This window comes from Manis pentadactyla, chromosome 1, assembly GCF_030020395.1.
Source record: "Manis pentadactyla isolate mManPen7 chromosome 1, mManPen7.hap1, whole genome shotgun sequence".
Taxonomy (NCBI): Eukaryota; Metazoa; Chordata; class Mammalia; order Pholidota; family Manidae; genus Manis; species Manis pentadactyla.
In genome coordinates, this window is record NC_080019.1 from 208,604,064 (window position 1) to 208,618,286 (window position 14,223).

Here is a 14,223-nt window from a genome sequence, read left to right on the forward strand (position 1 = left end):
GCCAATTACTCTAGGGAAGAATATTCTACATCAAGATAAAGTATTAAACAAAGAAGATGTTCTACAGTTTACCTGAGTAATAATAATAATTACTTTATAGAACCAATTGCTACCAAAAAGGAATGTTCAAATGTTCATTCAGGTTTTGAAAAGTTGACATGTATCATGATACAATGGCAGTAACAAATGATCTCTCTTTGTGTCATGTTATGAAGGAATAATCATGGAATTCTCCTGAAAATTGATTGGTAAACTATGAAAGTCACATGTGATGTCCTTACTCTGATGATCTTTGAACCAAATTTGGTTCAAAAGATCTGGAATATGTTAGTGCCATATGCTACCATAAGCATTTTCTCTTACTTTCACTGAGAAAGAGGGGTCCGTATGTGTAATTTAGGCTGTTTAGGTTATTTCGTTGACCTGACCTTTAAAGCATGTTGGGAGTGCATATTCTCTCATTCTTTATATACTAAGCAATAAGCTGCTTTTGTTGATAGTGCACATGCATCTACTCAAATAAACAGGGCAGTTCATGCAAATATAATGGTTTTATAAAATCTTATCATCTGAGAAAATCAGGTTATAGTCCTTTCTGACAGTTCAACAAGGAGCAGCATCCAGGCATCTCTATATCTCCCATGACTATACATGAGAATCATTAAGGTTTCCTCTGACAGCTTAGAGCAACCGTGTCCATATTTCATGTTCCAAACAGACTTTGTGGCCCCACGCTGAAGGACGGCTTCTTTGCTCTGCCACTGCTGTTCTGATTTGTTCTCTCAGAGGATAAGAAAGAGCTCACCCATGTTCTGTGACTATGTGCGTGGCAGACATGCATCAGGTGCTGGGTTTACAAGCAGCCTCTGCTTCAGGAATAAAGTACATTTCAATCTAAACTAAATTTTGGAACTAAAGTGTCCTGAAAAAGTGTAACTCTTACAGACATTTATAAAGGAGAAGAATCACAATCTTCAAAATCAAATTGTTCAGAAAGAATGGAAGTAACTCGTTCAAGTGCACCAGCACTACACAGAAACGGGACATACTGAGCTTACATTCTCTCTCAATCTCTCTGTCTCTCTCTCTCTCTCACATACACACACGCACAGACACAAACACACACACACTACATGGGACACCATGAAAGCTTGCTTCCTTTTTTTTTATGCTTATATGATGAAATCATATTAGTAATAGCAACTCGGCTATTATACATTAAAAAAATATATATGACCTCGTAGTTAAAACTAATGGCAAATGTTGCCTATCACTCGGGTTATTTTCAAACTTTCCAAACTCAAACAATAATACTGCTAATTTATAGGGAACTGGTGTGATGCACTGATGATCAGGTATTGTTGTGTGCTAAGTGCTTCCCTATATATTATCATATTTATTTTGTCAACCTGATGAAGCAGGCATCATTAATCTCATTCTCTACATGAGGAATCTGAAGACTGATTAATTAAGTCACGTAAGTTTTACTGTACAGAAGTAACAGAGCCTATTCCTCAAATCCATGTCTTTATGGTACCATCTCTCTGCCACACCACCCCTCCTACACACATGGACTTGTATCTTTTTTAAGGGTGAGTTTCTAAAGTCATCAGGCAAGGGGAAAAAGTGAACATAAAAATTACCCTTGAAAATTCCCTAAAATTCCCTAAGCTTGCATACTTCCCAGAAATTCCAATAAAGCAGTATTTTTTTTTCTTTTTGATGTTTCTGAATTAGAATATATTGCTGTTTCATTGACAGAACATCAGAGGAAGCTGTTGGATTTGTTTTAGAGATTGTTACATATGAATATGTATCTCTATGCACTGGAGTCACCTTTCTGTTAGCAAGATGCTCACATTATGAGAGGTTCACATAAATGAAACTGACTGAAGAAAAATTGGAATCATGTTTCCCATATCAGGTTTTCTCTAAGTAATACACACTGAGTGAGTAGATGTGCCACATACTACTTAAATTGTAATTTCCCCATTTCATTTCTTCTTTTGGGGGGGGTGGTGGAGGCAGGGGTGCTTGCCATACAGAAGTTCACTTGTTCATGACATATATGCTATGGTTCCAATGAAAGGTACTATAAATGCATGTCAAACATCACAATACTTGTAGGAAAAGAACCAATCTGCAAGACATTACCTGAACCCTCAATATTTTCTTGTATTTTCCACAGCTGGCGTTTTAGTTACTCTCAACCTCAGATTCACAGTCTCAGATTGGTGGATTTCATCCAAAATGGCTACAATGAGCCAATCTTTATTTTTGAGCTGGGCCACTTCAGTGTATGATTAGCTAAAATTATGAGTGGAGGAATTTAGACCACATTACAAGAGTTTTTCCTTCTTGTAAGTCACTAAACAGCAAACTGATATTACACCTGAAGTTTTCACCAAGTGACACCAGCCATAAGCAACTATGTGAAGCTCACCACTAACCTGTCTATGGAACATAGGCTTCTATAAAAGACCCAGAGCAAAAATTAGTCTTGATCCTATCCTTGAAAACATTCTCTTGATGGAATAATCAACAAGATCTTGACCTTATGAACACTGAAATTTTGTAACAAAATGGGTAGTGTTCTTTGTTTTGTCCAGTACAAAGTTCAACATTAAATTTGAGAACCATGTGCAGCAATTATGTAGAGTAAGATGGTAGTTTAACTTTATCTCTGAGCTTTATCTTATTATTTTACTTATATTTTCTTTTCATCTTGCCCTATCTATTGGCTTTCATGATCATATTTTAGATACTTCTTTAAGTAATCCTCTAAGCATTAATTTGGTCAAAGCAGGAGGAGTCAAAGAAACAAAGAAATACAAACATAGTTATCAACAATGAGTAGGTATTTCTTTGGAGATCAACAAAGTCCATTGTTAATGAGTCCTGTAAATCACAGCATGCTTGCCACAAGGCCAGAGTTAGGATCTTTTTCCTAATCAGAACATTCCTAACTGAATTCTACTAGAAATGTTGCCCTTAGAATCACGGCCTCTGGGACCGGAGTTGTGAATGAGACAGATATCATCTCCTCTTAGAGTCTAAGGAAGAAGACAGAAAACAACATCAAGTTATACTAAGATGTGATAAGAGCTATGGGAAAAGACACTAGGAATGCAGGGCCAAGCCAACAGAACCAGGGAAGTTCTGTGAATGTGTTAATGTGAACCTAAAAACATCATTTAGGATGAGACCCATCACTGACTAGGGACTATCTAGTCTGACGTAATAAGAGTAAGTGGGTTTCAATCAGAAAGAGGAGTATGAGAATGACCTAGCTCTCCGGTAAATTTTTGAAATTAAATCTAATCATGAGACATTGAATTAAAATCATGGGATGCACAAGCATGTTCTGGCTCTCTTTTTTCAGTAACCGTGTGCAAATATACCATCTATATATAAAATAGTACATATATGACTGTGTGTAGTCTAACAGTCAAATACAAAGCCACGTCTTCAGGATCTATGACCTCTTTCTTCATGAAAAGGACCACATTGATATTGCTTGATTGTCTGCTTTTTACTGAGTTGACTCTTCTGGTAAACAACAATTCGAATTAGATGAAATTCTTACAACCAAAAATGAGGACCTGACTTTACAAGAATATCCAAACATGCATTTTTTAAACATGTGCTTACTATACCCAATATTACCATATAGGGAGGCCTGAATATTTATTGTTAGGATTCTGAAGTGTGAAACTTTTGCTCATTTTTCAAAATCTGCCCAATGGAAGCCAGCTGGCCAAATATTTGAACCCATTACTCCCATTTTGAGCTAAATAAACAAACATAAAAGAAACTTCTCCACATGCTAACTTAATAGAACTATCTTTCTCAAAATAATCTAATGTTTCAAAGACTATTTGTTTAAATACATTCTACTGCCTGGATAATTTATTTAACTTTCTTTTGGCCAAGTCATTTAGTCATCACTGTCATTATTCTTCAAAGCAAAATGACTAGGTTCTCATAATTCTAAGCAATCCTCCCCATTTTGGAGAGAGGCAGAGAGGAAGGGCATGAAGGGCACATTTAGCCACACTGTCTCTGTTTTACACATGCAGGCTGCAATCCACCCTGTTATCCACTACACTGAAGTAAGGTTTCAATTTTAATAAACATTTTCTTCTACTTATTCCACTAATACTTTAAGGGCCCTCAGTTTCACTCTTTTGAAAACATTCTCTTCAAAAACAGCAAAGTGTTACAAATGAAGACTTAACAAATTTACTTCGCAGGCAATGCAGAATGTGAGTGGGGATTTGGTGGTGACCTGGAGTTTAATAAAGATCGACAAGAACCCTCCGAGCCACAGGTGTCGGGGGGTGGGGGAGTAAACTTCATCATTGCGATCTCTTCCTACCTGCCTCTTTGGAAATCTGCGTGAAGGATTCCACACCTTTCTCTCCATAACTTCCTTCAGACGCGAGTGTAGACACGTAATTCCAGCCGAGGGCCTTTACAATGTCTACCATGGCCTGGGCTTGGAAGGAATCAGGTGGGACCACGCGAGAGAAGAAGTCATAACGCCGGTCGTCACTTAACTCAGGTGCCGTTGATGCATAACTAATCTGGGGGATCTGAAAAGACAAGAAAGCACCGCGTGAGAGCACACCATCAAGGTGGGAGAGACTCATTTACACTTACAAACATTTACTGAAAGCACAGGGCTTGGGCCCCAAAGAGGATATGTGTTTTGCCAAATTCTATGTACCTATAGACCACCTAAAGGAACCAACTGCTTCTGGACAGCATAAAAGCATCTCTTCTTGTGCCTTGGGCCCTTTGCTTTCTCTTCTTGGGAACTGGGAATGAGAATGGTATGGGGATCACATGGGTCATGGTGGCTGTGGGAAAAGAATTCATAACCATTCTGGTTAACATTTTGAATCAAATTTTACTTCTTAGAAACTGACTGAAACAAAAACCACAACAGCCTAACTGGAGTGTGCACAGAGATTTGGGTTAGCTGGCAGCTCATGAATATCAGCGGATGTCATTAGTCCTCTAACACTGACTGAGTGTTGATCACCTGCTGGGAAGTATGTAAGCTAATTGCATCCAGTATTTCATTTATTCTTCACAAGAATCTGTGAAGTAGCTAACACCCTTAGGCCCAGGCAAGGGGATTCCCTGCCCCAAGGCTTTTACCACAGTGGTCCTTGCATGTTGGAGGGTCTTCGTAAAATTTTCTAAGTTCTTCTTTGGGTACTGGGAAAGTGCTGGCAGTCCCGTCTGGGTGGAGCCCGCACAGGTCTCTGATTCCCATTTGCTTCCCTTTAGAGAATTCTCTGACCCTCTATCTCCCATGGAGCTAACCAGATAGCCCAAGGAGCTCTAGAACTTATGCTGATGGGGATCATCATAGAGCCCCATAGCAGGATTCTGGTTCTAAGAGAGCAGTTTATTAGCAGATTGCTCCCGTTGGCTGATGCAGTGTTCATTTCTTCGAATCATATGATATTGGGCTAACAGCCCAGTCCTTCCCAGATGATTTTCACCAACTCAAATACACAGAAAGAGGCCCTGCAAAAAAATGTTTGCATCGGACCCCAAACATCCTGAGGGAAGCCCTGGAGTACCCACTGGTGAGGAATCTGGCTTAGGACCTGATTTCAGGATCTCTATGCTAGTTACTTTTACAATGCATTGTTCCCTAGTCCTATCTCCTTACACCAGCATGAAGTAGGCTATGATTGATACATTTTATCTACCTATAAAAATGACAAAGTCCAACAAAATGCTGTTCACACACTCTCGCAGGACTTATCTCTGCTTTATCAAGTATCTAAAGGCCAGTTTTTATCTTGGCTCAACAGTAAACTCATTGCCCCCCACAGATGCCAAAGCAACACTCAGGTCGACTCTTTGAGGCCTGAAAATTCTATTCAATATTGACCTATTTTTCTCTGCTTCCAGTGCAGTTTCCCAAAGTATATAACCATATACCACTATGTAAAGCTGCACCACTCCTGTAAAGCTCATTTCTCTGCTAACATTTCTAGGTAAGCATTATAGTCAGGTCATAGGGCACTGATGTAGACGATGCACCATATTCCAGGCCACCCATCCCTGGGGCAGATCAGCTTTCTGACCTTTGGGAGCGGGCTCTCTGTCCCCGACTCAAAGACCAGAGCCACGGAGAGAAAGCCTCAGTTTCCTGACGCGTCTCTGGCTGAGCAACTCCTCTGCTATAGGGCACACGAGTGGCACTGGAAATTAAACGGGACTTGGTATTGACAAGATCTGGAATCAAAGCCTGATGTTTCTGCTACTAGTGTTTACTTGAGAAGTTATTTTACATCAATGAGTCTGTCGAATCATCTAAAAGAATATTTTGAGGGATGAGAATAGTGACTGTGTTTAGCATGCTGCCTATGATAACATGTTGCTTTATACATAGGGGTAAAGATAATCAAAATAGAAAACACTATGAGTTTCCTTCCTAAGTTTACCCATTCCCTGCATTTAATTTCCCAAGTTTTCTGTGACGTATTATCACAAAAACTCTCCTAAGGCAAGGAGATATTTTTATATATTCCTATCATTATTGTTTTAGAAGTAGTATCTACTAATTATCCAACTGCTTATTATGCGTCACTCATGCCGTAAAATATATTATGTAAAATGCAACCTAATATGTTGTATAATGCTGTAGATAGATTTTCTTGTATGCATTACCTTGTCTAACCATCAGTAAATACTCCTTACTCTACAGTGCTGTACTGTATTAAACTATACTATTATTAACTTGTTTTACAAAAGAGGACATTGAGACTTTCAAGTGGAATATGGCCCTGACTCAAGTCATGGAAGCTGTGAAAGAAAAGTACCCAAACCTACAACTGCCCTGTGTAAACTTCTACACTCTTATCTATGATACTTTGCTGAATTCTTGTGAAAATTTTAAAATAAGAAGAATAAAACAAGAAGGGCAGTAGATTACCAGAGTATGCAGGCCAAGTTCTGCCCACAGGACTGACTACAGATGGAGCCACTAAAAGTTATTTTACTGACGACTCTCAGACTGTTGTTCAAACATTTTATTTAAACTCCTTATTAAAGCTTATGCAAATATCTTAATGGAATGAGCTCTCTCGGTTTCATTTATAGTTCTGAGGTTATGAATTTTAGGTAAAGAAAATAACTGAATAAAGGCTTTGGGTAAAAAAATAAAATAAAAGAAAGGAGGGGGGAAGGGGGCTGAGACAGAGAGAGAGAAAGTGGGAGAGACTTTTTCTTAAAAGAAATAAACAGGAAAGAAGCCAAGCATGTCAATACAATTCCATCCATTTAATCTTGAGGAAATGCAAAAGCTTCGTGCTGTTGCACAAATGCCTTTGCCACCAAAATCCCTTTCTACCTTTGAATGAGTGCTAATAAAAATACATCCAGACCTCTGCTTGAATGTGCATTTATGTAGCTGCTGTAAAACATCAGAATTGTGAAGTGTCCCAAATGCAAATGCATTTTCTAAACTGTGCCCAAATTTTAGGAGCAAAAATGCTGGTGAAACAGGTTTTTTTCCTCACTTTCACGCACCCTTTGAAAATGGTTGCTTATCTGTGGTCTATCCTTTCCGTTATACACAAGAAACATCTCCTGGCTTACTACATATGTCCCTTTGGGGTTGTGCACACATCTTACATCCAGGGGTACTTATTTATACATTATGCATATAATGATGCTAGACTAAGAAATGAAAGATGAAATAGATTTCATTTCTGAGATAAAAATATGGCTGTATAAGGATATCATTCCTAGCAGTAAGAGATGAAGTACTGCCAGGATTTATGTGACTTAGGAAATGTGATGCTGCATACTTACTGGCTATTATGCTGCATATTTAGTTACTTGTTTTCAAACTAATGGTTGAGCCGACATAGTAATGATTTTGAAGTGTGTGTTTTAACTGGTACTACAACTGATCAAATTATCATAAGTTATTTTTAGTGATTAACTTCCACACTTCCCTTGCTACCCAACTATATTCTTCCTCTTTCTGCTACTGAAACCCTCCCCTCACGCCAGTCTTCTCTGAAAATGGAGAACTGGTTTTTTGATGAAGATAGTTCAATGTAATAACACAGTGGCTATATAAAAATAGATATCCCATCTCTCTTTGAGCCTTCCTTTCTCCAGTTTAAAAACTAAAACACTTATCAAGCTGAAAAACTTCTGTACAGCAAAGGACATCATCAATAGAACAAAAAGGCGTCCTACAGTATGGGAGAATATATTCATAAATGAGAGATCCGATAAAGGACTGACATCCAAAATATATAAAGAGCTCACACACTTCAACAAACAAAAAGCAAATAATCCAATTAAAAAATGGGCAGAGGAGCTGAACAGACAGTTCTCCAAAGAAGAAATTCAGATGGCCAACAGGCACATGAAAAGATGCTCCACATCGCTTGTCATCAGAGAAATGCAAATTAAGACCACAGTGAGATATCATGTCACACCAGTAAGGATCGCCACCATCCAAAAGACAAACAACAACAAATATTGGCGAGGTTGTGGAGAAAGGGGAACCCTCCTACACTGCTGGTGGGAATGTAAATTAGTTCAACCATTGTGGAAAGCAGTATGGAGGTTCCTCAAAAAGCTCAAAATAGAAATACCATTTGACCCAGGAATTCCACTCCTAGGAATTTACCCTAAGAATGCAGCAGCCCAGTTTGAAAAAGACAGATGCACCCCTATGTTTATCACAGCACTATTTACAATAGCCAATAAATGGAAGCAACCTAAGTGTCCATCAGTAGATGAATGGATAAAGAAGATGTGGTACATATACACAATGGAATATTACTCAGCCATAAGAAAAGAACAGATCCTACCATTTGCAACAACATGGATGGAGCCAGAGGGTATTATGCTCAGTGAAATAAGCCAGGCAGAGAAAGACAAGTACCAAATGATTTCACTTATATGTGGAGTATAAGAACAAAGGAAAACCTGAAGGAATAAAAGAGCATCAGAATCACAGAACTCAAGAATGGACTAACAGTTACAAAAGGGAAAGGGACTGGGGAGGATGGGTGGGAAGGGAGGGAGAAGGGTGGGGAAAAAGAAAGGGGGCCTTACAATTAGCATGTATAAAGTGTGGAGGTGGGCACGCGGAGGGCTGTGCAACACAGAGAAGACAAGTAGTGATTTTACAGTATCTCCATACAGATGGAGAGTGACTAATGGGGTATGTGGGGGACTTGGTGAAGGGGGGAGTCTAGTAAACATAATGTTCTTCATGTAATTATAGATTAATGATACCAAAAAAACACTAAAACACTTTGTCATAGGACTAAATTTTGATTGTATTATTGTTTACTCCTACTTCCTAAACATTTGCCTATCACACAAACATGGTTTTGTTAATGATTTGAATATCAAATAGGATTAATAACATCTATAATCTACTATATTTGTTTCGAATGGGTTTGTACTTTTTCTTAGAAAATTAACATGTATTATTTATGAAAAATAGAGAAAAAAGAAAATGACTTGAATGCCTTGAACTCTGTTAACCAGTTTCTTATACCATTTTTCATTTTTGTGTGTGCATGTGGGTCAACTATATATTATTAATTATGAAAACAAGTCTTAATGTCTTCTTTCTTTCCTTTCCCCCTTTATTTTTCTCTCTTTCTGATTGGCATATTATTCTACTAAGCTAAACCTAATTTAGACCTAACTTCATTGTTAAATGTTTAAACACTTTTTAAGTTTTTACTATCATTAGCAGTAAAAAATAAATGAATAGATCCTTAGACCTAATTCAACCCTTTGTTGACATCCATGAGTATGTTTTTAGAATAGTGTTCAAGCTCCTCCCCTACCAAATTGACAGAAATGGAAATTTACATTTAAACAATTCCCTATATGGAAATTACTTGGGGTTGTTAAATAAGGTAGACCAACAATCTATCTTTTTCTCAAATGGTTAACTACTCGCCCCAACACCATATTTTACATAATTAGTCATTCTTTGCTGATAGGAAAGACCATCTCTTGTAATACACTAAATACTTCAATATCCTTGGATCTTTGGGGTATATTCTCTACTATTCCACTTTTCTGTCCTCTGAGTCTCAGGCCAGTGTTTTACTATTATAGTTCTTATAAATTTAAGGGTATTTTAGGGCTATATTAGCTGGAATTTATTCTCTCTGTTCTTAACTGTCTCTTAACTGTTCTTTGAAGTCATATTATTTTTCTTTTGAAGAAAAATGACCATGGGTAATCATGTTTTATTTTCCAGCTGAACTTTAGTATATTTATTTTTCAATTCACAATAAAGTTCCATTAAGATTTTGATGAGAAATATATTATATTTATAAATTAATTTGGGGACAATTGATAATTTACAGTCTTTTCTTTTTCCATAATGGAAAATATCTATTTCATCTATTCTATTATTCATTATTTTCTTTTAGTAAGAATTTACAATTGTCTCCAAATAGGCCATCTACATTGTTAACTTTATTTCTAGATAATGTTATTAACTTTATTTCTAGATAATTGCTATTTTATTGCATTATGAATGATATAAAATTTAATTTTTTTTCTATTTATTTTTGGTATATAGGAATGTATTAATTTTCTATATATTTACTTTGTGACTTATAACCTTGTTAAAATTCTTATTAGTTCTAATAGCTTTCAGTGTACTTTCTTGGAATTTCCAGGTAAGCAAATCATATTATAAAAATTCACTTAGCTTTCTTTTCTAATTACATTGGGTAGAATTTCCACGAAAATAAGAATGATAGTGGTGAAAATAGCTTTGTCTGTTCCTATTTCTCAATAGTGAGCATTTAAAACCAAGTTATTTATTCTCATTTCTTATCATAAAAAATATATCATCACATAAAGAATTTAGATTATCGGTTAAAATTTTATTTTTCCAAAATACATTCTTAGCTAGAACTCATAGTTTTGATGTTGGGGTTGTTTGCAGAGTCGAAGAATGAATTTAGTAAACACCCGAGATAGTAGAGCCAGGGCAGAGGCTTTTTACTGAGAGATACAGTGAGAGGACAGACTCCTGGCTCATGCCAGGAGGGGACAAGAGAACCCGTGGTGGTGAGTTGTCTAGGGGATTTATTGGCAGTGAGAGACAAAGGTCTAGGGATGCAGACCTGCTAAAACGTCCCCAAATGTTTATCTTTGAAGAAACACTAAGTTTCTTACCAGTCTTCTGGATTATTTTGCCGAGTTAACACAGGAAATTTACTGCTCTGACTGTTTCCCAGAATAGCAGCTTCTTGGTTTGGGAGCATATTAATCAAGACAGCCTGTCCTGCTCCCAGGATAGCCTGGGTTATCATCTGTTTGCTAAAGAGTAAGTTAAGAATCTTACTTCTTAACTTCCTGGGTGTTAAAATGCAATCTTATCTTTAAGGTGGAGTCCTTCCTGCCTTTTACTATGTTGTTTACAGCTGGGCCTGCATGCTATATTAATTGCCCAGGTTATATATTACTTAATTAGGGCTGGAAGAGGAAAAGCAGCATCTGGGCAAAGTTAAAGAAGATAAGACGGGCCTTTTAGCAGGTTAAAGTAAATTTTACAATAGCCTCATTTAATTCACACAATGAAGACATGGGCTATACTGAGGTATTTTCTTATCTGGTGGATGTTCAAACATTCCAGGCCAAGTTACTCCTGGCTTTTAAGTTTTAACTAATCTTCACTGAAGAATGCTTACATTCTTAGTTTGATATTTTACTTTAGAGAATTAATGTGACTCTGACTTTGCTTAATTGCTTAATACAGAGTTTTGGTAGGGGTCTTTTTCCGGAGGCCCTCACCCTACTCTGACTACACCCACAGTCCCTGTCTCAGTTTTATGAATGTCTTCAAATTGTTGAAAAAATAGTCCCCTCTACCAAGTCTGTTTTTCAGAGACAATCTCATTTTCTCCAATTATTTCTCTAAAGATATGAATGAGGTGACATTGATCACAAGATGGTGAAAATGAATGAAAACTAATTTCAAGTAATCAAGTTTCTGAGACAGAGCAGTTCTCATACCTCAAAGTTATTTAAAATATATATAGAGGTCAACGTACCTGACCTTATTTTTAAACACTGGTACACAGAATAAAAACAGCAATAAAAGCCGTCACTCCTCTAATTACCACCCTTGACATCCATGAGTATGTTTTCAGAATATTGGTCAAGGTCCTCCCCTACCAAAGTATTAACCTTTAAAATATTTTTGCATTTTGAAGGTCCTAAGATTTCCTGTAAATCTAGGATAAGCAAGGCTAGGGGAAATTTTTTTCAAGAATAATTAAATAGGACATTTAAATAACTTACATTTTCTACATCTTGTAAAAACTTTCAAGTCATCAGTATTCACATCTTACCGATCAATACAGGCGATTACGGTGACTGAATTCTTTTGGAGGACTGAAAGAATAATCAAATTGAATTATATCCAATCAGTAGCACACTCCGATCACCAGGAGGTACTCAAGTTTCTCCCGTAACCATTAATGTTTACCCAAGAAAGCAGGAGTTTGTAGGAAGCTCGGTTGGTGAGAAAACTGTAGTTTTCTTTGGTAACAAGTGCCACAGCTCTCATTAAATATTATCTGTATAACTATCTGAGCATTGTTTTATTCTTTCCTGGAGGGCACTCACCCTGATAGGGGGGCAGGGATCTTGCTCATCATCATATCACCAATGGATACCACAGTGTCCAGGATGCAATAGGTACCTGATTAGTACTTGTTGAATGAAGGAGTAAACCATTAAAGGAATGAATATAATACAGGTATCCCATGCTTTCTGGAAGTTTTCAATATGCCATTGCACTTTTACAAAAGGCCTATGTCACTACCAGTTTTTGCTAACTGAAAGAAATCTGAAGAGGATTTTCACTTTTATGAACAAAGGTGAAAAGAAAAAGTTGTGTGGCACCACCAACCTCCTTCCCAGGAGCCATACTCGGCATCTCAGCGGCAAGCTGCCGTCTCTGTGAAACGGTGTCTGCAAGCTTCTGTGCTTTTCTTAAATTTATTTTGTACACCCGTTAGCAAGATGCATCTGAAGCTATCAAAAAAACCCAAGAGAGCTTATTTTTGGGGAATGGAACACTCAGAAATACTTCCATATAAATTAATGGTAATTGCTTCATCACTTTTTGCCATTTCAGTTTACCAAAGATTTCAAAGGAATACTTTGCTGTTGGACAGCAAGAGACACATGTCATCCTAAGAGAAGAGAGTTCCCTCATCCCCAAGGTTTCATGCAGTTTCAGGGACCCACAGCACTTGGAAGTTATCCATGTGCTGGGCTAGCCTACTGACAAGCAGCTTTAAGCATTGTAGGAAACTCTTTCTCTAGCCCTTTCTTTCCCTCTACACACCTGGCATTTCCTTCCACACCACTGGAATGTAAGACAAACTGACACTGGAGAGGGGTTCCAAGGTAAAGAGCCTAGGGAGGCATTTAGACTCCTCGCTTTGTTTTTTCTTTTAGGCCTGAGACCTGACACTTCCAAGAACCCAAAGTGTCAAGGGTTCAGTCAAATTATTCAAGACTTACTTGGCTTTACCATTTTAAACAAGTGATACTGTCCTGCTGCTTCCTTAGCTATTCTGCCCTCCAGAACAAGATCTGGCTGTCAGATGCAAAGAGGAACTGGTTTTGGGGGTCCCAGTTCCTTGGCTCTAGTTAAATGCCTTTATGCTATCTGAATTCTATCTGGGCCTCTGTGATATATCTTGATGTATTCCGTGCTCCTGTTAGCAAGATGTGTTCTAAGGTATCAGAAAAGCCTAAGAGAGCTTACTGTGGAGGTCTGGAACACTCAAAAATATTGATTGGAAATTTGATAGGATATTGCCATTATCTAATCAAAATAGAAAAAGAAGTAAAGGAATATATCAAGTCTACAGAAAATAATTCTATGTCATTTCTAATACATATAAAATCAAATGAGTTTAGGAGGTGGAGCCAAGATGGTGGCATGAGTAGAGCAGCAGAAATCTCCTCCCAAAACCACATATATTTTTGAAAATACAGCATATACAACTCTTCCTAAAAGAGAGACAGGAAGACACAGGACAATAGCCAGACTACATCCACACCTGGGAGAATCCAGTGCCTCATGAAGGGGGTAAGATACAAGCCGCGGCCTGGTGGGACCCGAGTGCCCCACACCCCAGCTCCCGGTGGGAGGAGAGGAGTTGGAGC

General features: G+C 37.7%; 1 protein-coding gene across 2 annotated transcripts in view; it reads right to left on the reverse strand.

Moving 5' to 3' along the window:
- The window catches only part of GRM7 (glutamate metabotropic receptor 7), a 906,501-nt gene that overhangs the window by 584,616 nt on the left and 307,662 nt on the right, over positions 1-14,223 (reverse strand). For both annotated transcript variants that reach the window (XM_036878258.2, XM_036878256.2), the window contains exon 2: positions 4,379-4,595. In XM_036878258.2, coding sequence (XP_036734153.2) covers positions 4,379-4,595 — 217 coding nt within the window. The remainder of the gene's footprint in view (positions 1-4,378; positions 4,596-14,223) is intronic.